Below are 24,674 nucleotides of genomic sequence, written 5' to 3' on the forward strand. Positions count from 1 at the left end.
AGCAAACTTTACAGTTGGCACAATGCAGTCAGGTAGGGAAGGTTCTCCTGGCATTCACCAAACCCAGACTCGTCTATCAGACCGCCAGATAGAGAAGTGCCATTCCACTGCTCCAGAGTCCAGAGGCCAGCAGTGGTGTCCTTTACACCGCTCCATCTGACACTTGGCACTGTGCTTGGTGACGTAAGGCTTACATGCAGCTGCTCAGCCATGGAAACCCATGCACAGTATTTGTGCTGATGTTAATGCTAGAGGAGAATTGGAGCTCTTTATGTGTGTGTGTGTGTGTGTGTGTGTGTGTGTGTGTGTGTGCGCGCATATATTTTATTTGGCAGCTATATAGAATAAGGTTTTACATGTATGTAAAACATACAGCCCATAAAATCTGGTGCATTACTAGTTCAATCTAGACAACAGAATGTGCCAGTAGCTAGAGCTATATTAAGCACACTTTGTAAGGGTTAATGCTTCCAGTTAGTTAATACTATGGGAAGATCTGTTATCCAAAATGATTACTTTTACTTTGAAGTAAGCTACATCGTACTACTAATACTTAGTTAACATTTTGAATGAAGGACTTTCACTTTTAAATATGTATTTTTCCATACTTTGTTATATGATTGGAATAATTTTTCCACCACTGTATCATTGCTTTCTGAACTGATATTAGAATTTATGGTCTCAAAAGGCCTCAGAAAAGCCCTACTAAGAAGTGTGCTGGCGCTCTCTTGTGGACAAAATGCTGTGTGGCACCCAGTTAACAGCAGTAAGCATTACAAGACTGATAAGTCCACTGGGGAAAAAAATGCTTTTCTGTTAATACACTGACTTTAACATTTATCTACAAATAAACACAGAGCACGGTGACATGTCAGTGGACAACAGTTAAAATAAGACAGGTAAAACCCATTGGCATTCACTCATTGTTTATTAAATACAGAGTGGAAAATAAAACTTTATGATCCATAGCTTATTCTAGCAGGTGCATGTCTGCGAGGAAACAGCAGTGGAGGGACAGTAATACAAGCTCTGGGTAAAAGGCTGTATGTTGATGACCTTGATCTCGAGCCTGGCCGCCATCCATCACAGTCCTCTGTCGATCAGAGTGTCTATTCAATACAATTTCATGGGTTTCCGTGGATTTTCCCGCGGCTGAGCCTGACCAAAACACCTGACCAGCACAGTATGGGATCAGGCCTGTGAACTGGTGTGAACAGCACTGAGTCTTTCACCTGCGACTGACACCAGTGAAACAAAATCCTTCTCTCTTATAAAACGAAAACTGCCCAGTCAAAACATTTCTGGCTGCTGAAGCCACAATTTCTCAGATGATTATGGAAAGCCGTTTTTACCTTCTCATTACCCACATCTGGGAATTAGTGTCGGCCTTTTGTTACAAACTGAACACAGGCCAGTCAGTGTTGTCAGCCTATAACATGAGTTTGATTACACATTTATAGTAGAATTGATCATTATACTAGTTGTTGATATTGGAAGCCCTTGAATTCATTCTGATGTGCAATTTTTGTCAGATTCCATACAGGTACGCATGAAGATGTTTATCATTAATAATATTATCCTGAGTTTTAAATGTCCTGTGGTCTAAACGCTGTTTGAGATGCACTGTCATCTTGGTGAGTGAAATTCTGGGAAAAATAATTTCTGGGCATAAAAATGGCCGAATTGAAACACACTGAACATCAGCACAGAATATCAGTTATTTGCAACTTCCATCAGCATCGACCTTCAAAACCTCACATTTGTTGAGTCTTCCTGATACCATCTCACTCTGAAGAACAGTGCCTTGTATATTGCAGGGACTGTGATGTAGAAATCGGTTTATAATGACATGATGCATCAGTGTCTTCCTGTTATCTTTTTGTTCTCAATTCCCTCTTAAGACAGTTCAAACTGCTGCACCAAGTTTTCACTCAAACCTTTAAACTGCATGTGTAGCTACAAAGAGTGTTATTATAATGGTTACCAGTGCACAGTTTTCAAGCAATTTGTCTGCTGTGTACAACCCATCTGGCTTTAACTAATGTACCGACTGAAGCTGAGTGAGCAAACTGTTGTTTTGAGTGGCATCTGAAGCAAAGTCTGAATGCGGAGGAATCTTGTTTGTGTGAGGTTGTCTGGGAGAATAACACAATACTGACAGGCATCAAAACTCTTGACAAACTTCTTCAGACTTAAACATGTTAAAAAGGGGGAAAAATGCATGTACAAACATTTTGAAATATTTTTGTCACAGTTTTGTACAGTTTTAGTTATTTAATTGGCTAACAAAAAAAAGAAAGAAAGAAACTGGAATGATTAGGCACAATTTCTTAATTGGCAGATGAGTTGGTTTTGAAATCTGAGGTTCAGATAAAGCAAAGTTCTGCTGTATTGCTTTAGAGGGACTGTACACACCAAATTAAATGTTTAGTTTGACTCTGAACACAGATTTACAGTATGTAAAGCACTTCCATGGCTTGCAAATGTCAAGTACATCTCAACTGACCCATCCTATTAAAAGCATGAGATATGACAAATCAAACTGAACCAATATGGCTCAGTCTTCCTTCAATGCATGCATAACATACCCCAGCAGGTGGATGAACTCCTCACCTGACTCTACAAAATCTGACCTGCATGGCTATGTTTTCATCCAGCTGTTTTCATCCAGTTTATTGCTGCCAAGAACACACATTTAATGTAAGTGGAGTCATGTTCCATGAATTCTTAATTCAGAACACAAAGTAGAAGGAGAAAGTGCAATAAAATAAAATAAAATAAAATAAAAATCTCACATCTAAAACAAATAAAAAAAAAACACACAACAAAGATCATGCTTAGAGTCTAACCTAGGTGTCTTAGACACATTTGTAGTATTTCAGATATTAATGCAAAGAAAACTAAACAAGTCAAATATCTGAAGCACTTGCTCTGAGGTTCTCTTTCGAATGAGGTTTCTACCTTTGACACTATTCATATTAAGAACGGTTGAATATTTGGCTGGCTCTTGACAAAGCAGTCATAACTTATCTCTGACTTTTAATACTTTTTTTTTTTTTATTGTGGACAGAAATTAAATTTGACCCAGTTGGTTGGTGGTGTGGGTCAACCAAGGACATATCAAAGGAAAGACTAGCTTATTCCTCCCTACTCATGTAATGATGACTGTGGCGAGTGTGATTCACAGCGTTACGAGCTACAGGAAGGCCCCGCATGGGTTTAATCAAAAGGCCTTCCTGTAGTTTTACGGCTTGTGTCCAGTGTCACACTTTGTCATTGGGCCCCCCGAGTTCCTAACAGTGCTCCTGAGTGTATGTACATCCCTGACGTAGACATACGCAAGACTGCAGAGGACACGTTTCAAGTCACGCTTTAAGGATAAGTGAGCCTGCCAAGCAGCAATGAGATACTTTTTCGCTCCAAATGCTTTTTCTTGCATTCTGAAAAATTAAAAAGGACAAATGATTAAAAACAAGTTGGCCTAAGAGTGATTAAGTGTGTGGCATACTACGGTTTTCATGGACATCGTTTTTTTTTTTTTTCCTGCATTTCGCCAGAACCTCTGAGACAGCCAGCTGTGCAGAGGACAACATGCTCTGACTCAGCTGGCATACTTCAACTCTTTCAATTTCAAGTCAGTTGTCAAATTTTGCAATGACTGGATAGGCGTTTGACATAAAAGCCAATCAGCCGCACAGTAAATCAGTCTGATATTTGTGTAATCAGTGGGTGATCCGGAGCACAACCATTGGCCGCTGGGTCTGAACTGCCTGTGATGTAGGCAGCCTGGCCAACGCCCCAGATCTCCACCAACATTCATTTTCCATCTCCAGGGAGCAGCACCCTCTGCGACGTTTGCTTGATTCCAATCTCCTTTATTGCATCCAAAGTGAGGGATTCAGATGGCAACGCCAGCCCCCCAGTGTCTGACCTATGAAAATCGCTTTAAAGTGGCGTCAGGTTCACTATCAGCTGAACCAGGAGAGAAAAATCTTCCCCCAAGACAATCGCTGTCCATTTGACAGGAGGTTCTGAATCTTCCCTCAGGCTACCTTTGCTTGAGATGAGACAACCTGTAGACACATGTGGAAACAAGTGTTACAGTAGATAATCACTATTCACACTTCTGCCAGTCTAGAATGTAGAAACAGACCAATTAGTCAGTCCAATGATTAATTATATATCTGCCATAGGTTGCCCTTCTCTCTAAATATCGCCATTGGCCATTGAACAAACCCTTACAGGTTGAACACTAGTAGAGTGTTGTGTTGTATAGTTACCTGGGCGTTACGTGAGTTCACGTGGTGGTAAAATATCCTCATCAACTAATGAAGATATTTCCCCACCATGTGGACTCATTTCATCACCAGATCAGGTAAGTATACAACTCAACACGCTACAAAAGTTCAATTTTGATACAACACAAATTTTCTGTGGAAGTAACATTTTTTGAAAGACATAGACAAAGTTCTCTGAGAGAGAAAAAAAATCATGGAGCTAATACATTGTAACTATGTATGGACTTTGGAGAAAGAGGTAACAAGGGACAAAGTTCATGTTGTTGCCTGCATTTAAGGAGGGAGGTGTCCATCATAGAGGGTAACTGGCCATCAGTGAGCAATTTTTTTCCCCAGCAAAGCAAGAGGATTTTTAATTGGCTTCATTCATTTTCTACAGCTTTTCCCTAATGTTAGCCATAACCAACTATATGCCTAACCTAAACATTAACTTGTTTCAGTTTAGTTTTCATTGTTCCAGTATGTTTAGTTTTAGTTTTGTTTTTTATCCGTTTCAGTATTAGTTTTAGTTTGTTTGTCTAGTATAACATGGAGGTTGTTTGTCAGAATAGATATTCCAATATAATTACAGCACAAAAACAACCCCTAGTTTTAGTTTTTAGTTTAGTTTCAGTTAACTGTAACAACCTCGTAGAGGTGAAGCTCAGTCACTGGGTTGGCCACCCTGTTTTGCTGTTTTGTTGGGGATGCCTCACCCTCTGTGAGAGTCTGTCCGCTGCGGCGTAGGAAATAAATCTGTACTGTATGGAGTTAGCAAAAGGAACACTGTCTATGTGTCCATCTGTCTGGCAGCTAGCTAGCCCATTCTATACAATATGTTGTTATGTATTCTTTCGCACATTAGGCAAAAAGTTTGCTTAAAAATGAAGGAGAAAAGAAACATAAAAATGGTGAACTGTGTTAATGAAGTCATATCTGGGATATAAGTTGAACCACCAAAACCAATTTGCTGACACAGAACACAGGTATCAGAGGGATGTTAGCCTCTGTCTTGTAAGTGTATCTGCACAAGTGCAGGTTCCATTCCTCAGAGAAAATAAAACCTAAAAAAGACACAGTTTTGGTTAGGGCTGAACGATACTATTATTATTATTATTGTCTCAAAAGGCAGTGATATCAATCATATTAAATTTGGGGTTAGGGTTAGCCTAAGACTGATTGATCTGTTCTGATAAAAAAACAAAAACAAACAAAAAAAAACTTTCTGAAGTAACAATAATCATATCGTATATCGTGTTGCTATCAAGATATCTTACATAAATATTGAGGTTTGGAATTTTGTTGCCTTAGTTTTGGTGCATTTCTTTTATACCCTGCTTACTTTTTCACGCTGATGTCTGTCCGACCTGAAGGCAGCCCCAGCAGCCGCTCTGAGCCAGTCTCCTCCCTCATCACTGATCCAGGGTGTGTTCACCTCCACATGCAGCCCGGGCCTCTGCATCAGCACCTCCTCACTCCAAGTAGCCCTCAAACACATCCAGCTCCGTGTCCGTGTCATAGGGGACGGAGGCCGGGTCGGACAGCACCCCTAAGTCCACCAGCGCCTGGTCCATGTCCTCGGGCAGAAACACTATCCCCACATTCAGGACAATGTACTCCATCAGAAAGGCATAGTAGAGGATCAGGACGTTGACAAAAAACAGGCCCAGATAAAACATATAGGGGAGTTCCTCCAAGAGCGATTCCACCGAATCTAGCTGGGCATAAATTGAGTGTGTCATAGAAAACAAAGAGAGCCGCGGTCTGGATTCATGTGTGTTGCAGCAGAGCCGGGACGAGGCGGACTGGAGTTGGAAATGTCGCCGCTAGAAGTGTGCTCGGGGTGATGGTGCTGAGGTGTCCATTTCGGCCCGTGTCCGACCGCAGCAGCGACTGAACGACAACTCTCAAAATGTTTAACTGTACGGTCCACGTGAACACAGGAGATAAAACGATAGGCCTAAACGTGTAACGTTCATAGCTAATAATAAACTGAGTATCAAAATATCGTGCTAGCTTGACGCATTCTCGACATTCGTTCCTCGGGGCTGCGGAATTCGCAACATGCCAGATTCCTGGGGCTAAAAACAGTAGCCCGCGACTCTAAAGAGCAGCGAAACATCAATAAACGGACTATTTTGGCTCTCATATAGACGCATCCGTACCGGACAAATTCTAGTATAGTATCAAACACTCATACGCCAACGCCTTTGATGTTGTTTTAACGCTTTTTTTCTGCCAACATTTTCCCCCAACTGCATCAAAACAGTCCCGACTACGAAGCGACAACTGAAACCTCGGCAGCTGATTGGCTCGCCGCTGACATTCTCTGTTATAATTGGTCAGGTAAAGCGTCAATCAGTGTAGTCCCCCTCGCACGCGGACAGGTCGCGCATTTCAACCGTCACCGCAAAATAAGGAAGTCAATATTGTAGTTTTTCCATTCTTTTTTGTATGCAGCATCCAGCTTTCATCCTCGGAGATAAACAACAAATCCCGGCTCCCCTTTCGCTAAGCATATTACGTAACGAGCCCTCACTGCTGCTGTCGCCTGATCCATCACCTTCTGTTTGCTAACTAGCTATCTGTAGATATGTGCGGGGTAGTAGTTGGTGTAATGGATCGATAGGGACGCCAACCTTTGGTTCAGCAGTGCACCTGACAAAGCATCAGCTCCTTTAAAGCCGCAAACATGTTCGGGCGGTCACGGAGCTGGGTTGGAGGACAGGGGAAGACGAAAAATATCCACTCCCTGGACCATTTGAAGTGAGTAGCTAGCGTTAGATAGATCATGGTTTTCCAAGCTAACGTTAAGTTAGCCTCTCACCATCGGTTGAGAGCGAGCTGTCAACGGTAACGTTAGCCCCGCAGTGAAGGTAACGGCAGCCAAATGTGTTGCTGCCCAGCGGTCCTGATAACTAATGAAGCCAGCTAACGCTGTCATGGCATTTCCTTTTTGTTTTGTTTGGTAAGGTAGACTTACCGGTGAACTAGCTTGTTTTGCTAGCTTATTTGCTAGCTTGTTAGCTTCACGGCTAAATAGGGTTTCACTCGTCCAGTTACACACATCCCGGACTGTAGGTTATATAAGAGCGTCTAGTGAATTGATTGTGGTAACACAGTGTGCCATGGCGTTGTATAAGGTGTGTCATGCAAAGCCACGTTTAATGACATGTCACCTGCTTTCAACAGGTAATAGACAGGCACACACCTTTCCCTTTCTGTCCTGACTTGCTTTCTGTACTTCCTTCCACACTTCTCCCATCTTTCCCATCTCTTTTTCAGGTATATGTACCATGTCCTGACTAAAAACACCACGGTTACTGACCACAACAGAAACCTGCTAGTGGAGACCATCCGCTCCATCACAGAGATCCTCATCTGGGGTGACCAGAATGACAGCTCTGTGTTTGAGTAAGTCTCAGTCAGCATTTCTTTTTTTAAACACCAAGTCCTTCACCTCCATGTTGCATGTGGGTTGGGATCAGAGTGATAGCTTCATCTTTTTTTTTTTTTTTTTGCCTTTACTTTTTCAACCTGCATTTCTACAGGTGAGATTTGATGAATATGCACACACTTTTTTCAGCCTTGAATTCCTGCAGTTGCACACATAACCAACTGCCCTCTGTTTTTGACCATTGTGAAAGTGTTCAGCACTTTCACTGGTAGAGTTGAGGATTACATGTCTTGCTCCAGAGTGATTTTATGGTTTATGGAGCGAAGAATGTTGTTCATTCAGCTCTCCTGATTGTGTTTTACCTGCCACTCTAGGCATTTGAACAGGCAAACTTACTGTTGCAAACATGCTTTTCTAAGTTTTAGGCCAGCCCGTAGGGCTGTGCTTAAAAAAATATGGTGATATATCGTGACAAACTCCATGTTCATGCACATATCAGCACAGATGGGCCAGTATTGATACAACAGCAAGTGCCTTGACAGCATTCTTGAAAAATAAAGGCACACATTGCATGGTGCAAAAAAAGGTCCATTGACGGCATAACTGAAGGCAAAAATATGGGAGCATTTTGTTTATTTGCAAACACCAGGTAGTCAGGATTTGGACACAAGTCTTGCAATATGCACTATGTATGCTTATAGTCAAGCAATATGCATTATAGTTGCACTGATGCATAAGAGAAAATAGATAAGGGCATTTCAAGGATTCAAGGATTCAAGGAACTTTATTGTCATACCAGTTCACACTTACATGCTAGTGGTACGAAATTAGCACTCAGGTCCCGATATAAGCCAAAAAGCCCCCCCGAAAAAAAAGACCAGAAAAAGAAGTGTAAATATAAGTGTAAATATAGAATATAAGATATATAACAGTATATAAATATATATATATATATTAGTGGTGTCAAGAGATTAAAAAAATTGAGAGATTAATTAATTATGATCTGTAATTAATTGATCTAATTAATCTCTTTTTTAATCTCACCTAAAATTGCTGAGAAAAGCCCTCAACTTGAGGTATTTCCCTTTAAATTCATTACATTATTCTAGCAGATCAGTCCGATGCGGGTCGGGGGGACGACTCCTCTTTTTCAAGACCCTTTTTTGGAAAAAAAAAAAAAAAAAAAAAAAAAAAAAAAAACAATTATATGGACAAAATCTTGTTTGAATAAAAAAGCCACCGGTCGGAATCAGGCGAGCCGGCCGCGGCACCGGGTCTGGTCTGCCGGATCTGACAGGTGAGCGGCGCACACATAGCCTACTGCCATATCAATTTTTGTTCATACGCGGCTGCAATGACTGCGCAATGCGGCCATTCGCCGGTAATCGCGGCATCAGGCGAGCTTACCTACTGGTTTACATATGCACAATACATGTATATTTGCTTAGACCCCCAATATTAGACGAGGGCGTTTTTTCAGGGCATTTTCAATGGAAAAAATATCGTCTTATATTCGGATGAATACGGTAATGTATTAACTTCGATCACGCAACCTTTTCTTCCACCTCCTCTCCTCTCCTCCACAGTCAGACACATACACACGAGTCGCGACACCCTCTCCTCAGCATGCGCTGCCTGTTTACAACGGACTCGGACTGTTGGGGCGGGTGTTAATCAAAACAAACCAATCATGTCTTCACCTCTTCACAGGTTGCTGGCCTCTGATTGGCCTGGCCTGTCTCTCTGACTTAAAAAAAAAAAAAAAAAAGATCAGACTGGTGAGGCCAGCCGGACCGGACCGACAGCTGATTGGCCTGGCCGGCGACCTGTTTAAAAAAAAAAAAAAAAAAAAAAAAAAAAAAAAAAGACGGGCAGGCCACCGGGCCAGTGACAGGCCGGCACAAACACGATGACAGCCAATCAATGTCCACTTCAGGGTGTCACTGACCATTGTTTTCCACCCCCAACAGGAAGCCCAACACCTACAAACCGATTTTATAAAAAGTAAAATTAGAGATTAAAAATTAGATTAACTCGATTAAAAAACATAACGCGCTAAATATGACTGTAATTAATTAATCTCAATTAACGCGATAATTTGACACCACTAATATATATATATATATATATATATATATATATATAGGTATAAGCAGTATACCTGCTTTTAAGTTTGTGTCAAAAACAGAATATTTTATTTTACTTTACTTTTAAGATCTCTGTGGGCTGTAATTGTTCTTTTAACCAACATAAAGTTTTCTAATAAATAGCCTAGCAGTTGTACTAAATTATGTGTGGAAAAATATTTAACATCAATGTGTGTCATGATGCATATTGTATTGTGAAGTTGTTGGCAATACCGTGCCCTACTGGCCCATCATGATGTGAGTGAAATTAAAAGTGTTTGCATGATCCACATGGTTAACATTGTAGAGAGCATGTTGCTTCACCTGGATTCAGTTACTTTGGATGGAGGTTCCTGCGGAGAGCCAATTGCAACAATTTGCCTTCGCTTGTTTATTCCCATTGAAAGTCACAGGGGACTGCAGGTTGTCCCACATGTGGTGGGGTGGAAGGCAGGTAAACACTCTGGACAGGCTGCCAGTCCATCACAGCTGCTCTGACACTGATATATAAACAATCATCGTCAGATGCATGTTCATGCCTATAGGCGATTTGAGTGCCCAGTCCAAACATGACTTGTCAGCCCCTGGTGGAAACCCAGGGAAAACACACAAACTCCACACTGAAAGGAGTGGGAATCAAACCAATCACTTTGTTGCTGTGAGGCAACTTCCGCATTTCTCTCTGATTTCAAGGTAGTCTGATCAAAGAAACACAAACAACTTTCAATCAAACATGCTCCTGATGTGCTAGCTCTGCACAAAGCCGTAGCTTCTAAACTTCTCCAGAGCTTACATATCACTATGAAAACATACTTGTTTGTATGAAATATGTATGGGAAACATTTTGGTCTTTAATGAATATGTGGAATTTGTGCATTATTTGTGAGATCTGACATGCAACATTTCTGAGAGGTGCATCTACTGCAGCTATCTCAGGCCCTTGTTAGATCCAAGTATACCTTACCTATGTGACATACATACCATGCAAACTGGATTAACAGGACTTATAGGAAGTGTATTCATATATCTGAACGTATTCAGTATGACAGCCAAATGTTATGAAAGGCATACCATGCAACCCAGTTGATTAAACCATATTGATGCTGTTGCTATCAGGAACAGCCCCGCAATTGATGTCGTATGTCATTGCTTCACTCTCTCTATCTCTAGCTCTCTAGCTCTCTCTCTCTCACACGCACACTCACACACAAACTTCTCTTGGCTCTAAGAAATGACTCTCAGAGAGGAAATGGCTTGAAATGATTATTTGTAAAGCTAAAAGTATTATGTACGTTTGTGTTCAGCTTCTTCCTAGAGAAGAACATGTTTGCCTTCTTCCTGAACATCCTGCGTCAGAAGTCAGGTCGCTACGTGTGTGTCCAGCTCCTCCAGACCCTCAACATATTGTTTGAGAACATCAGCCATGAGACCTCCCTTTGTAAGTCTTTGTATAGACATAGATCGGTGCATGTATGTGTGTGTTTTGTCTCAAACATGTTGCTTCCTAAGGATTTGATCACACAGGGTGTTTTTTTTTTTTAAGGCTGAACAATACAAGGCATGCTCCACTGCCTTTTTCTTTTTTCTTTTTTTTAGTTTTTAATGTCTGCAGAGCAGAGCAGCTTGCTGCATTTTTGTGTTGTTGCCAGGCAACCATAGAAGCTAATGACCAGCTGTCAGTCAGTCAACCAGCTGTGTTTTTTGTGCTAGCTACAGTAAGGTTAATATGAGTTTCACATAAATAACACTTACGAATTATAAGTATTCCTAATTAAAAAGCTACTTTGAGTACAGTAGAGTGAAATTGGCATACAGCACTAACATGCCTCCTGGATGCTGTTTTCTCTTTACATCAGGGGTACTTTTCTTAATGGTACAGCTGATGTGGCAGAGTGAAGCTTCTCCCTCGGAGTTGGACTTTTTTTTTTTTTTATCTTCAAACACTCAAGGCACTCTTTCAAAAAAGATAAGGCACCTAGAGCTGAAAAATGAGAAGTTCCTAGCAATGCAAAACCAGCCTGCAAAATGCTTTGAAAGCTTAGAAAAGGCTGCTGTCTGCTGGAAGTAACACGTCTCATGCAATTCAGCCCTCAGTCAGTCTTTCAGAAAGGCTGGACAGTAAAAATCTTCTCTTGCCTTGTCTTCTCTTCTCTCCTCTTCTTCACAGACTATTTGCTCTCCAACAACCACGTGAACTCCATCATCGTGCACAAGTTCGACTTCTCGGACGAGGAGATCATGGCCTACTATATCTCCTTCCTCAAGACGCTGTCGCTCAAACTGAACAACCATACCGTGCACTTCTTCTACAACGAGGTAAGGCCAGGGAGGCATGGAGAGATTGAGAGACAGAGAGAGATACAGAGAGAGAGAGGGAGAGAGAGAGAACTAAAGGGAGTGGTGGAGCAAATCAGTAGAAACCCATTAGGGAGAAAGAGGAAAAAATAAGGGTATGTCAGTCAAATTCAGAATGAGTAACCATGCAGCACCTTGAGCTACAGAGATCACATGTGGAAAGAAAGAAGGGTTTAAAAAAATCAGTGGAAGAATTCAGCTGTATGTGCTCCACTCATCTGGAGCCTACAGATCCTATTTTAGTGATGGGAGAGAACTGTCACTCTGATGCATCAGCCACAACTGGCAACTTCTTCAACAATGAAATGACTAAAGATGGTGGATGAGGATGAGTTGCAGGAAGAAAAGGAAAAAATGAGTGATGGAGGGATAGCGGTCCATTGAATTCAACTTCCACATCTTTCACAGCAAGGTGAAACCTGTGAGAAGAGAGATGGAGGTGTGAGAGATGGCAAAGTAAAGAATTTAAAATAGGATTGAATGGGCTGTAGTTGTACTGAGTTCAGAAAAGCTCAACAGAAAACCAGACTGTGGTGTCTGCCAATAATTGGTTGGTTAAGACTGTCATCATGAGTAGTAATGACATATTCAAGAACTTATTATAACAAGTATTCCGTTCTGGTATTTTGCACAGATACACAAGGTTAGTTTTGTGTATCAGAATCACTAAAATATGTTGAATGGACAAAGTTTCAAGGGTTAACAAAGCAATTTTGACTGCATGTTTTTTTTGTTTTGTTTTTTTTTTTTTCAACTTGCGAGTGAACCTTCACATGGTCTTACCAGGCTATTTATTTTCACCCACAGCTCTTGGGCTGCAGACTTCCTGTGTCAAACAGCAGCTTCCAGTGTAGCAAGGTTGATTTAGCAGCTTCTCTCCTCAGTGGTTACATTTATCTTCAGTAGCCTGTATAGATTCATACATTCTGTATATAATGACACATGCTGCATGCACCATCAGGGAATATTACACAGCATATTGATGCTGATGAACGTTTACTATATTCAATATGGAGTCCTGAACTTGTGTCTTTTGCAGTGGCTTTTAGCTTTTTTTGTTTTTGTAAAATGTATAACTTTTAGAAATAGTTTCAAGAATCAGTTCACAGTAAACCTGAGCTGCTGAATCTGATTCAACAGGGGAAATCAGTAATTGGGAACATCCCTTGGACACTGTGACTGTGTGTATAGATAGATGGTAGCACCAAACAATGCCAAACACCGTAATCTTCTCCGATGCTGATGTTGAACCCTTTACTGTTTCAGCAGTGTTACTAGTCCTAACCCTGGCCTGTGTGTCCTGGGGAAAGTTATTGGTGTACTGGCGATGGTAGCACTCTGCTTTGCCCCTGAGGCCAAAACCAGACCTGCTGTGTAGATCTGAGAGGCATGTATATGGTTATATAACCTGTGGTTGATTTATTTATTTTTTTTAATATCGCTTATCAATTCTAGCACACAAGATTTGCGAAAGAAAAATAAGTCAATTGCTTTTTTGCAAAGAAAAGGATGAAATTTCTCACATGAATCAAGAGTTGTAAGCAACTTTGCAGGTATTTGGTCAGTCTGAGGACAGATGTTTAAAAAGAAAGGAAAAAAAAAACAGTTGATAAGATTTTTTCCACAACTTCAGAAAAGCAGAGTACTTAGTTTAGAAATTATTCATTGCTATTTATAATTCATTTTCCTCCAGAGGGCAATGTAGGACAGTTGATCACTGTTGCTTCTCCTGTTCCTGTCAGATCTACACAAGTCATTTTATGGGCTGGAACTTGGATTCCTGGCTTGGTTTCGGTGTCAGGGTCAGATTTCTTCGTTCGCTGTGACCTCTGGGTGACCTGTTGAACTCTGACCACCCTGAGCTGTGATTGGCTGGAGGTCTCAGCGACTGAGGAACGGCCGGGTGGAGAAACAGGCACTGACACAGAGACAGAGAGAGAGAGATGACTGCAGAAAGCTGCAGTGCTGCTACTTTGCAAACTATCAGTATTATCCTTGGATTGTCGAGAATAAAAGTCGTTTCGTAGGCTAGCAAAAAACTCTGAAATTGGAACAAGTACCACCCTTGCTGATTGAAACTAATGTTTCAGGATTGGTCATCCAAAGACACTCAGAATCAGCAGCTGAACGTTTTCGTCTTTTGATTAAAAAAACTCAATGTGCACTGGATTTGTCAATAAGCAGGTGCTTGTTAGTTTAAAGAGAGGACATATGGTTGGCTCTTACGTGCGCCATTAAATAGATGCTTCACTTAATACACAGTCTATTATTATAAGTTGAAGCCCTAAGTGGGGTTTAAGTGAACTCCAACAGTATTTATTTAATCAAGATAGACAAAGTGTTTCACTTTACTTTTGTTATTTTTATACTAACTTCCAGTAATTGCTCATTGCCTATTGTGATGGATAGACAACAAACTATCTGCTGTACAAAAACAATGTACCATTACAATAGCAGCTTAGGTTAAACCTTCTCTTTCATAGAAATATAATAATAGATACTGTCCTAGTAATTTAGTCCCTGTAGATCCTGTCTTCCCTTAAAAAGTACAATCTTGTTGCTGACCTAGGAAGGATTTCTCACAGTTGGAATACATTGATAGTAGCCCCATAATGTAATTTCTATCTGGATTTTAGCAGAAATGGAATGTATAACATCACATTCCCAATGCCAAACATGTCCTCAATTAAACCGGGCTTTCCTGTGTATGTGACTGAGGAATACAGCTGCCTTATTTGAGCTGGATTTCGCCTTTTTTCCTGTAATTTGTTTAATGTTTGTATTCCCTCTCTGCTGTGTTTTGTTTAACTGGTGTGCTGTCTCCCTTGGAAAAGAGATTTCAGTCTCAGGGGACTTCTTGGTTAAATAAAGGTTGAATAAATACAAAAAAAAAAAAAAAACAGCAGGCCACTCTGCTATTTTGTAGTGTTCTCAAGTGCTGTCGTTATTCCAGAGGTTTCAGATTTTTTCCAGATTTATTCTGTTCTTCAAATGGGCAAAATAACGCAAAAGGAAATGACAAGATGATGTTATTATATACTTTAATGTGTTACTGAATTTTTAAAAAATGTTTTTCTAACAACGATGGTGTGGCTGCAGTGTTATCCACTCTGCTGGAATGCTGGAAAAGTATGGCCAGCAGTTTTTCTCACCGCTGTTTTAAAACCCATCAGAATCCTCCTCAATGAATAAAGAAATGCATGATAGAAGGACCTTCCTAATAGTTGATATTAAGGTTGGATAAACTTAAAGGCAACCATTTTACACCACTATTCATTGTCATAGGGCAGGAAACAGAATCCCTTATTTGGGCCAGACAATGATTGTCACCTTTTAGAGGATAGTATTCTTTTCTAATAAAATTAGAGTAGGACGAAGCAGGTCTGTCCCCATCAGTCGCTCTCTCTCTCTCTCTCTGTGGTTGTTTGTGGCCTCAGCACAGCTGTGCAGTGCCGTGCCTTGCTCACCGGCGCCCCCTCTCTGTCTCCCACACACAGCACACTAATGACTTTGCCCTGTACACCGAGGCCATTAAGTTTTTCAACCACCCTGAAAGCATGGTCCGCATCGCAGTCCGCACCATCACACTCAACGTCTACAAAGGTGAGTGCCAGGAGCACGCATGGACGCAAACACACACACACTCACACGGGATGCTGGGACTGCCTACTGTTTCTCTTCATCTTCTTTGCCTCTCCTTGCTGCTGCTTCTGGCGCATGAGCATGACTAACAGGTAACGCTTTGACTAAACCACCACGCACACACACATATACATACACACCCAGAGTCTGCCGGATTACACAAAGATATCTGATGCAAGTAGCTTTGCAAACAACAAAAACAATAAATCATCATTTTTTGCGGTCTGTAAATTTCCAGGTTTTTTTTTTTCATTGCCATTTATGTGACATATCGTCACTCTATGGAAGCACAGTGTAGTTAGTTTCCATTTGGAGCACTGATGACGTAAATTCAAAACTGCTGCCTGTCTGATGGTGTTCAGCTCGGTGGTTACACCCTGAAGATTTCCATGATCAGGATGGACTTGTTCTGGGACAGCCTGTGTTTGCGATCAGGGAAAACTTTGGACTATTCAGACAGCCCGCGATCCTTTCCTTGCAGTTGAAGCAGCATCACAAATGCTTATTTTCCAGCAGAAGAGCTGCCGTGTGTACGTAAATATGGTCAAGGGCCACCCAAATCCTGGTGATGCTTGGCAGTTGCTTTTGTCCAAGCAACCAACTGCTTTGGTAAATGACCAGTCATTTATTAGATATTTCACATAATCTTTTTTTTTTTTTTTTTTTTTTTTTTTTTCAAATGATGACCCAATCCCTCAGGCAGTATTTCAAAGATAATAGGGATTTTTTTTTCCATACTGTTTTTTTTTTTTTTTTTTTTTGTGAACACTCTTTATGTTGTATCACATATTTTTTATGATATGCATATATTTTTTAAGACATTTTTCACTCTACTTACCATGCACTAGTGTGTTCATAAATAACTCCTCTTGCTATATTATTATGTATGCCTCTTATTTTTATTCTAACTTTCTAACTTATCACTGTTTGCTGCTACAACAACCCAATTATGTCACCCCCTGTTATTCACATAGTATAATCAGCAACTGTTTTTAAAATTAAATGAAAAAAAGGAAAGAAATGAGGCCAATAAATGTAATATGTTGAGTTTAACAGCAGAGAAAACATAAATGCGCTCACTTCCTTTACCCTCATGCCAGCAATCACTTTGGAAGAGTAGATGTACATTTTTTCAAATAGTAGAAATTTTATTTTTGAATGGAAGTCTCCTACGGTCTGTTGCCCTCACATTTTGCTCTCATCACTTGTTGACTGCATTTAAAATTATATACTAATTCATGTTTTGATCATGCTTTATTACTATTGATATCACACAGTTTCAGTCAGCAAACTTAAAAAGTAAATCCTATTGGAAAGATTTACAAACACACTAACACTAACTCTTAAGCCAGTCCAGGTTAAGCCACTGTAGAAGACCCTCTGCCCATCACTTTAAAAGAAATCCTCTTGTCGGAGGAGTGGCAACACAGTAGTAGTGCACTGAGCTTGCCACCAGCAGCACCTCTCCAGTGGCTTTGTTGCTTCCTGCACTTCGCTGTGTCTGCTTTCCTTCCTTTCCTTGATTTGGCTCGGCGCTTTCTAGGGGAGTTTCCAGGGAAAGCGGGCCGCAGTGGATTAGTCTTCTGCACGAATTTCGCCTCTCTTCACCATACATAACATCACCTCAACATGCAGTCACTGCAACATGTCGGCTATGGCTTCCTGTCTGTGCCCATACCTGTCCTGATTGTACCACTCCACATTCTTATGTCGGTCATAGATGTCATGTTTCTGAAACTCTGCATTGACTGAAGAAGGGTAGCCAACAGTTACACCATGACAGTTAGCACTACTAACTACTGGGTTATAGTTAGTAGAAGTGTTTACTCTGTTTGAAGTAACCTGACTGTGTGGGGAATGTATTGCTGGGCTAGACATGGGCAATAATGTGGTGAGGAATCTGACAAAGAGGGAAGCATCAGCTCAATCTACGCTATTGTAGTAAAAGAAATTCAATGGGGTTGCAGTCATCGACACTGCAAAAACTTTACCTTTCATAACTCAGATTTTTATTTGACAAGTCTTACCTTAACAGCATCACAGTATACAAAATGTACTGGAGATGTGTGACAGGATGTTGTGATGGAAATTGTCATTTCTTAGCATTGTGATTTTTTTTTTTTTTAATGCTTGATGCTTCCTCTTTGTGTTGATTCCTTGTGATATGTTCTGCAAAAAATGTCAACTTAGCAAGGGTTTTATCTTGTATCCAGACTTATCAAGCTAATTTCAGGGATATTTTAAGTCAAATTATCTTATTGGACCGGCAAATAATTTCATTATTTGAAATTTATGAATGCCAGCAAAATTATCTGTGTGGTGCATTAAGATCCTTTGACAGAGAACAACCTGAAATAAATTTGATAAGGCTAGATAATAGAGCTGAACAGTATGGCAATAAAATCACATTGCGATTATTTTTAGAGAAAATGCGATTTTGATATGATACATGATTTTAGTAGGAATGATCATGTCTGCATTGTAATTTTCACTTCATAATCACTTCAACTTTCACAATTTTCACTGAAAAGCTATTAAAATAATGATAGTGTGATTGTTGTTGGTGTCTGTACCAAACAACCATGTTTTCTTACATCTGGAAAATAGTTATAATAGTTATAATACTAACCCTAACCAGGACATCTCTGTAGCACCATAATACTTTATTTACAACAATGTTTTGTCACACGTCTTATCTTTATCAAAAGATTGCAGCTCCTGTGTTTTGGATATTGCGCTTGGCCATATTGCAGTTTCGATAATAATCCGATTAATTGTTCAGCCCTACTAGATAACAGATAAAATTGCTTGCCAAGTTGCCCATTTTCAGCAGTGTTGGTGTTTTGTTTACAGTAGATACCTAGAGGGTCCTTCCCAGCCTTCACCTTCCCACAGCCACCCCACAGCTACACCCCTGTACTCACATTAACCCTGTGTCTGTTTCCCCCTTTCCCTCCTCCTCCTCCTCCTCTTCTTCAACCACTCTTCCTACTCTTCTTCTCCTTCTCTCTCTCCCTTCCCTCCCTCCCTCCCTCCCTCTGCGCGCCCCATCTGCCTAACTCCAGTCTCATGTAAGTTGGTTCCATTCACTAGTCTTCTTCTTAGGGCTGGGTATCACTGCGACGCTTTTTGACTGTACTCAGTACTCTGTACTCTCAGTATAACGTCTCTTAGGCTTGATTTGGATTGGCTTTGATGCCTTCATAATCGATGATAATTCCATGTACGACACTGATTGTTCAGGACAGTTTGTACAGTGTCCTCTTTCGATACCCAGCCCTACTTCTTCCTATTAGTTTATTTGTTATAAATGTATCAGTATGAATATCTTTGTAATTCTTGTTGTAACCCATTCTGTATCGCCCACCTACATACATGCAGATAAACCTGCATGCCTTTTTTGGTTTCCTTCTTCTGGGTTAATTGTTCCACAGCCCCTGATGGTGGCTGTCGTTTTGGTGATGGGTTTGACAGTATCAGCTACTTTGGTTATTCGATCAGTATACAGCTTCTGTTTGAGTTCTCAATTCATCCACATGGACAAAGCTGGAATGGCAGCGTGACTCCCAACAGTGACAGCTTGTGATTGGCTCAAGTTTTCTTTTCTTCCATCGTGTAATCGGTTTGTTTGATTTGGCTGTTTCGTCATGACCTGAGGTGTCCATCAGACCTGCATGTGTTAGCATTTGCAAATTATTCTTTGGGTTATTTTGTTTCTAGACTACCATGTGGGTGGGTTTTACTACATCAGGAATGTTCAAATGTTTATGCAGTAAATCGGTAAACCAGTGAGGTATCTAAAACTGACTCTCAGATACATTACTGTGATAGCCTCCACTTTATGGCATTCATGAAATAGTCCCATGTGGCAGAACTCACTCAACCAAATGCTAGGAAGTATTTGCAATTGCTAATTACCCTGAGGTCTCTATATGTCCCCAATGTCAATCTCCCTCTTACAGGGGGAAACAGACTTTTCACCTCATTCCTGCATCGAGTTTAGACCCCTTGAGTTTATTGTAGTCCACTCACAGCTTTTTTAGCATCCTGTCCAACTTAATGTGTTTTACACTGCAGTTTTTAGCCCTGTATTAACTCTTGGCTGACAGCTATTCTCAGATCATACCTAAAAGCCCCACTTTAGATGTTAGTTAGCCCAGAGTTCACATCTCAGTCAAGGATTAAACAGGCAAAAAGCACTTTGGAAGCCAGTTTGTCATGGGTTAACTGCAGTGTGATAAGCCCAATTCACCCTCATGTTTTTCAGTCTGAAACTGAACCAGCTTTACACGTGCTTCCAACCCGTCTCCAATTTGCATTAGCAGTGGATTGACTTGACCGATTCATTTACTTAATTTGAATTCATTTGGTTGGTTAATTTTCATTAATTTTGTCTCTCAATTTTAAGGGCTTTAATCGTTTTTTTCATATTTAATTGTCACGTTTCTGGTAATGGGTCACAAGGTGCGTGTGACAGTATATTAGGGATCGACCGATATTGATTTTTCAGGGCCGATACGATACTGATTTTAGTCAAGGACACTGATAATTATGCAGTAAATCTGAAAATTGCTGTGTCAAAATTTACATTATTGGAAACACCAGCACAAACGAGGCTTCAAATTAACAAAAGTTTAATTAATGTACCAATAACCAATAAATTACAAAAAAATCCTAGGAAACTATGCTTATATAATGAGTAAAATGATCTACTTAAAGGTCAGTGATGATGGATCAGATTTCTTGTGTTTAAATGCTTGTGAAAGGTGTCACAAGCATTTAAACAAAACTAAATAAATACCTTTCAGTAAAACTGAAAGGAAAATTGTAGCCCTTCTGTCCTTAAGGCAGGTACATGCTACAAATTGACATATTTGTCTTTCTGTAAGACCAAATTAAACAAATCCAGTGAAAAGGAAAATGAAAATTGTCACCATATTATCGGAAAAGTTGTCTCGCCCACTATTTTGTTCCATTGTCTTTTCAGTGGAACAAAAGCAGCAGCATCTGAGTGGTTTTCATATCGGCTATTATGTACCTTAAAATTATGATACCGACTATTGAAAAACTTTGAATATCGGCCCCGATAATCCGCCGGGACCGATAATTGGTCGATCCCTAGTGTGTATATGTGTTGCCTGTGGGTAACCATGGTAACAAACCCTCTTACTCACCCCTGACCTCTCTAGTGGACAACCAGCACATGCTGCACTATATCCGAGACAAGACGGCCGTGCCGTACTTCAGCAACCTGGTCTGGTTTATCGGCAGCCACGTCATCGAGCTGGACAAGTGTGTGCAGACAGACGAAGAGTAAGTCCAGTTTATGTTTTTTCTCTGTTTATTTCTCTGGCAGTCACAACTTATTCAACCTGCCTAGTCACCCAGTCACCCAGTAAGTGTGGCCATTATTCTCCCTGTGGCCTCTAGATGTCAGCCTCGTTTCCTCTTTGACAGAAGAAGTTAGGGTTTGAGACTGCAACGACAGCATCATTCAGCTGCTCTTTAGACAAGTGTTTCTCAACCCAGTCCTCAAGCCCCAGCTGTCCATTTAAAGTCACTATGAAATTAATGACTTTTCAACTTGTGAACGAATTTTCCATGCCTGAATATTCATCTCTTTGACAATGAATGTTAAAAATGGTGATGTCATGCTGAACCAACAGGGTGAATGAAAATCTCAACCAATAAAAACATCTTTTTTTTTTTTTTAATTTAAATAATCATGCTGCTGCCATCAACCTAAACTGCCTCTCTCATCCCAACCGGTCTCTTCAGTTTACTATTTTGAAAGATGCCTCTCTATTTGTTAAGCCCCGCCCAAACAGCAGGATCTGTTTCAACAAGAAATGCATCAAATTAAGGAACCAAGAGGCTCCTAAGGTGCAGTTTCATTTTGACTCCAAGGTGTTGTGTCCCTTTACATTGCATAGAGTATGCAAGAGTAGAGCTATGAGAAAAAATCTGCAAGACCAGTGCAACTTGAAGACATGGCTGAGAAACAATTTCCCATCAGGAAGAAAAACCTGAACACTGTCCCATGGCAGGCATCCAAGCTGGGCAAAATGTGATTCTTAATGCACAGAAGAATTGATTGAATTTGATGGAATTGTTCTATTCATCATAGCTAAACAGAGCACAAAGACATGTATTTCATATCATAAAACCAAAAATAGACCACATGGACAAATTTTAAAAGAGTAAACTAAACCCTTACTTTAGTTACTTTAAAGAGTAACTAAACCCCATCCCCAATGTCTGTGAAACATGACCTCTCATGGTGAATAGTAGGATGCCTGGTCTTTGGTGGCTACTGGTGTCATCATTTGTTATTCACCTCATCACCATTAGAGCTTAGGCTTTACAGAGATATAGCTTTGGGGTTAATTACTCAGAGTTACAGAATTAAATCTAATGTATTTACCACACTATCTATTGGAAAAATCAAAGATTGCTTGCTAGCAAGGCTATATTAGCTTAAAGTGGGGTATTTTCACCATTTTTTGGCAGTTTATATAATACACTTTTGTCTAAAAATCCAAAGTTTTGACCAAACCACTGGGCCAATGATGATTCATTTGTTTTAGGGGTGATGTTATTTCCCACACAGAACCTGGTGAAATAGCAATGAGCACCACCGCCACCTTTTAACATCTTTTAATAACATTCCAGACTGGAACATCCATGGCAAAACTAGAAAAACCTCTGATGTTTCAGGAACTTTAAAGAGCGTTTTTGCCCCGAGCAGCCTTAATTATGTGTTAACAGTATCCTCGCTGCTTTCTTAGCTTTTCTTCCCCCTTATCCTCTCATTCTTTCTCTCTTTCTCTCTCTCTCTCTTCTTCTCAGACACAGAAACAGAGGGAAGCTAAGTGACCTGGTAGCGGAGCATCTCGACCACCTCCACTACCTGAACGACATCCTCATCATCAACTGTGAATTCCTCAATGATGTTCTGACCGACCACCTGCTCAACCGCCTGTTCCTGCCCCTCTACGTCTACTCACTGGTCAGCCCCGAGATGGTATGTCACCCCGTGTGTGTGTGTGTGAGTCTGAAGGAAAGACCACAAGACAGTGTGTTACTTTGTACTCACTGTAGAACTGTGTGTGTGCATGTATGCATCTTTTTAAAATCTTTGTCGTTGTAAATAGCTGGTCTTCTTGTATCCTATTTTCTTTTCATTATGTGTGTTAGGGGTGGGAACGTGTACAAAAAATTCGAAATGTGTACACGCGCCGTATAATTGCGTGTACACGTGAATTCTAACAGTTCAGCTCTGCTTTTTTGTCATTGTCCTTATTATTATATGTTGTTTTTGTACAATTTGTTTTGTAAATTTAAACAGCAAACTGCATCCCTCACTCACAGCGGGAGCTGCGTCTCGTTACGTTCCATAGTGTCATTAAAGTGAATTATAATTGAGGAGGAAAAGCAGCTGGATAAAGTAAAACTAAATTGAAAAACACTTTTTACATCCACAAAGCTAAAACAAAAAGAGAAATATAAACTGCGTTTTACGTGTTCCTATTCAAATAACAAAATAAATATTCTTTTCTTTTAACAAGCAGACGCGAGGATGGCATTGTACATGCAGATATAGGCTATTGGCTGACAGAACATCCACTAATAATGTAAAAAACACACTGAACAATATGTGAGATAAAAATACTGAGCTATTAACCAGTCGTGTTTAAAGCAACATAAAGAGGAATTGAGCGTGGAGACGATGAGTCCCGGCAAAGTGGCCGCTTTTTTCTTTTCACCATCTACGGTATTCTACACGGCCTTTGTCTTGCTTTTCTTGCACGGCCTCTCTGGTCTGGAAAACAGACAAAAGGCTATGCTTTTAAAAACGAACAGAACGAAATTCATGCAGGCTACAAAATAAATCACTAATGCAAACATTATAGCCAAAGTTTGATTCATCAGCTCAAAACAATAATGAAAATTAATCAGCCATAATGGGGTGTAGTGTATAGCCTAATTATGTGGCCTAATAGTTATACTGGTAATTAATTATGATAAATACTGGGGCAAGTTTTTGTTCAGGAATATGAACTTATCAATGTTGTCTGGTTGAAGCCTGGAGCATAACTTGGACACCACTTGGCCCGATGCGGAGAAAACTCTCTCTGACGCCACGGAAGTGGCCGGTATGCAGTCTTGGACAGTCTTGACAAGATGGGATATTGTTGTTGGTGTTTTTTCCATCACTCAAGGCGAGTAGCCGGGAGGGAATGGTACTGCTCTAACTCAGATTCCGAGTTCTCCTCCTGCTCTTCAACATGATAGGGCGCTCCCAGGAGAAAAGCCATGGCACTCGTCTTATGTTTTTTGGCGTCTGGTTCATCTTCTCTCTCCTCCTCTTTCGCCTCCTCCTCATCAGGTCTTGCTCTGGCAATTTCTTTTTCCTTCTCAAATATTTCTTCCATGTGCGTCTTAGAAGCAGTGCGCACATCAGGCGTCAGGAACCTCGGCTTTTTGTGTCGGGGGTCGAGAACTGCAGCCACAACAGCAGGCTGTGATGCCGTCTCAGTGTCCCACGGCAGGAATCTTCTATCAAATGAGTCTCGTACCATGTTTAAAAGAACTGTGACCCTGCCGTCTCCTCCATCACCGTCTGTAGGCTGCAGGCTTTTGTTTGGCATGGAGAGCTTGTGTAGCAATTTTGCTATGATGGAAGTATGAAACCAACTTGCTGCAGGCTCCAATGATGCTCTCCAGGACCGGTACAGCCTTGAACCCGTCCTGAATGACAAGCTGAAGAGTGTGGGCAAAGCAGCACACTGATTCCCAGGCGCAGTCTTGGTTGGCCTTGATAATGTTCACTGCATTATCGTGAACACACGGACTCACCCAGCCAGTCTCCCACAC

General features: G+C 40.7%; 2 protein-coding genes across 6 annotated transcripts in view; one reads left to right on the forward strand and one right to left on the reverse strand.

Annotated features, from left to right (window-relative positions):
* Positions 1-909: 909 nt before the first annotated feature.
* dexi (Dexi homolog (mouse)) lies at positions 910-6,565 on the reverse strand. The gene is made up of 2 exons (XM_030058575.1): positions 5,620-6,565; positions 910-4,073 (listed from the first exon to the last, which is right to left on the reverse strand). Exon 1 carries the CDS (start codon positions 6,017-6,019, stop codon positions 5,750-5,752), a length of 270 nt encoding a protein of 89 aa, XP_029914435.1. The 5' UTR covers positions 6,020-6,565; the 3' UTR covers positions 910-4,073; positions 5,620-5,749.
* Positions 6,566-6,826: 261 nt separating this feature from the next.
* Positions 6,827-24,674, forward strand: part of clec16a (C-type lectin domain containing 16A) — a 70,310-nt gene continuing 52,462 nt past the window's right edge. For 3 of the 5 annotated variants that reach the window (XR_003928572.1, XM_030056939.1, XM_030056941.1), the window contains exons 1-8: positions 6,828-7,043; positions 7,563-7,691; positions 11,105-11,238; positions 11,968-12,116; positions 15,653-15,758; positions 18,863-18,868; positions 20,987-21,110; positions 22,647-22,821. Coding sequence is in view for 4 of the 5 variants with exons in the window: in XM_030056939.1 (XP_029912799.1) it covers positions 6,970-7,043; positions 7,563-7,691; positions 11,105-11,238; positions 11,968-12,116; positions 15,653-15,758; positions 18,863-18,868; positions 20,987-21,110; positions 22,647-22,821 (897 nt within the window). In the remaining variant the exon portion in view is untranslated. Of the gene's footprint in view, positions 7,044-7,562; positions 7,692-11,104; positions 11,239-11,967; positions 12,117-15,652; positions 15,759-18,862; positions 18,869-20,986; positions 21,111-22,646; positions 22,822-24,674 lie in introns of all 5 variants that reach the window. The other 2 variants (XM_030056943.1, XM_030056940.1) reach the window with 2 other exon arrangements.

This window comes from Myripristis murdjan, chromosome 8 (genome assembly GCF_902150065.1).
Source record: "Myripristis murdjan chromosome 8, fMyrMur1.1, whole genome shotgun sequence".
NCBI lineage: Eukaryota > Metazoa > Chordata > Actinopteri > Holocentriformes > Holocentridae > Myripristis > Myripristis murdjan.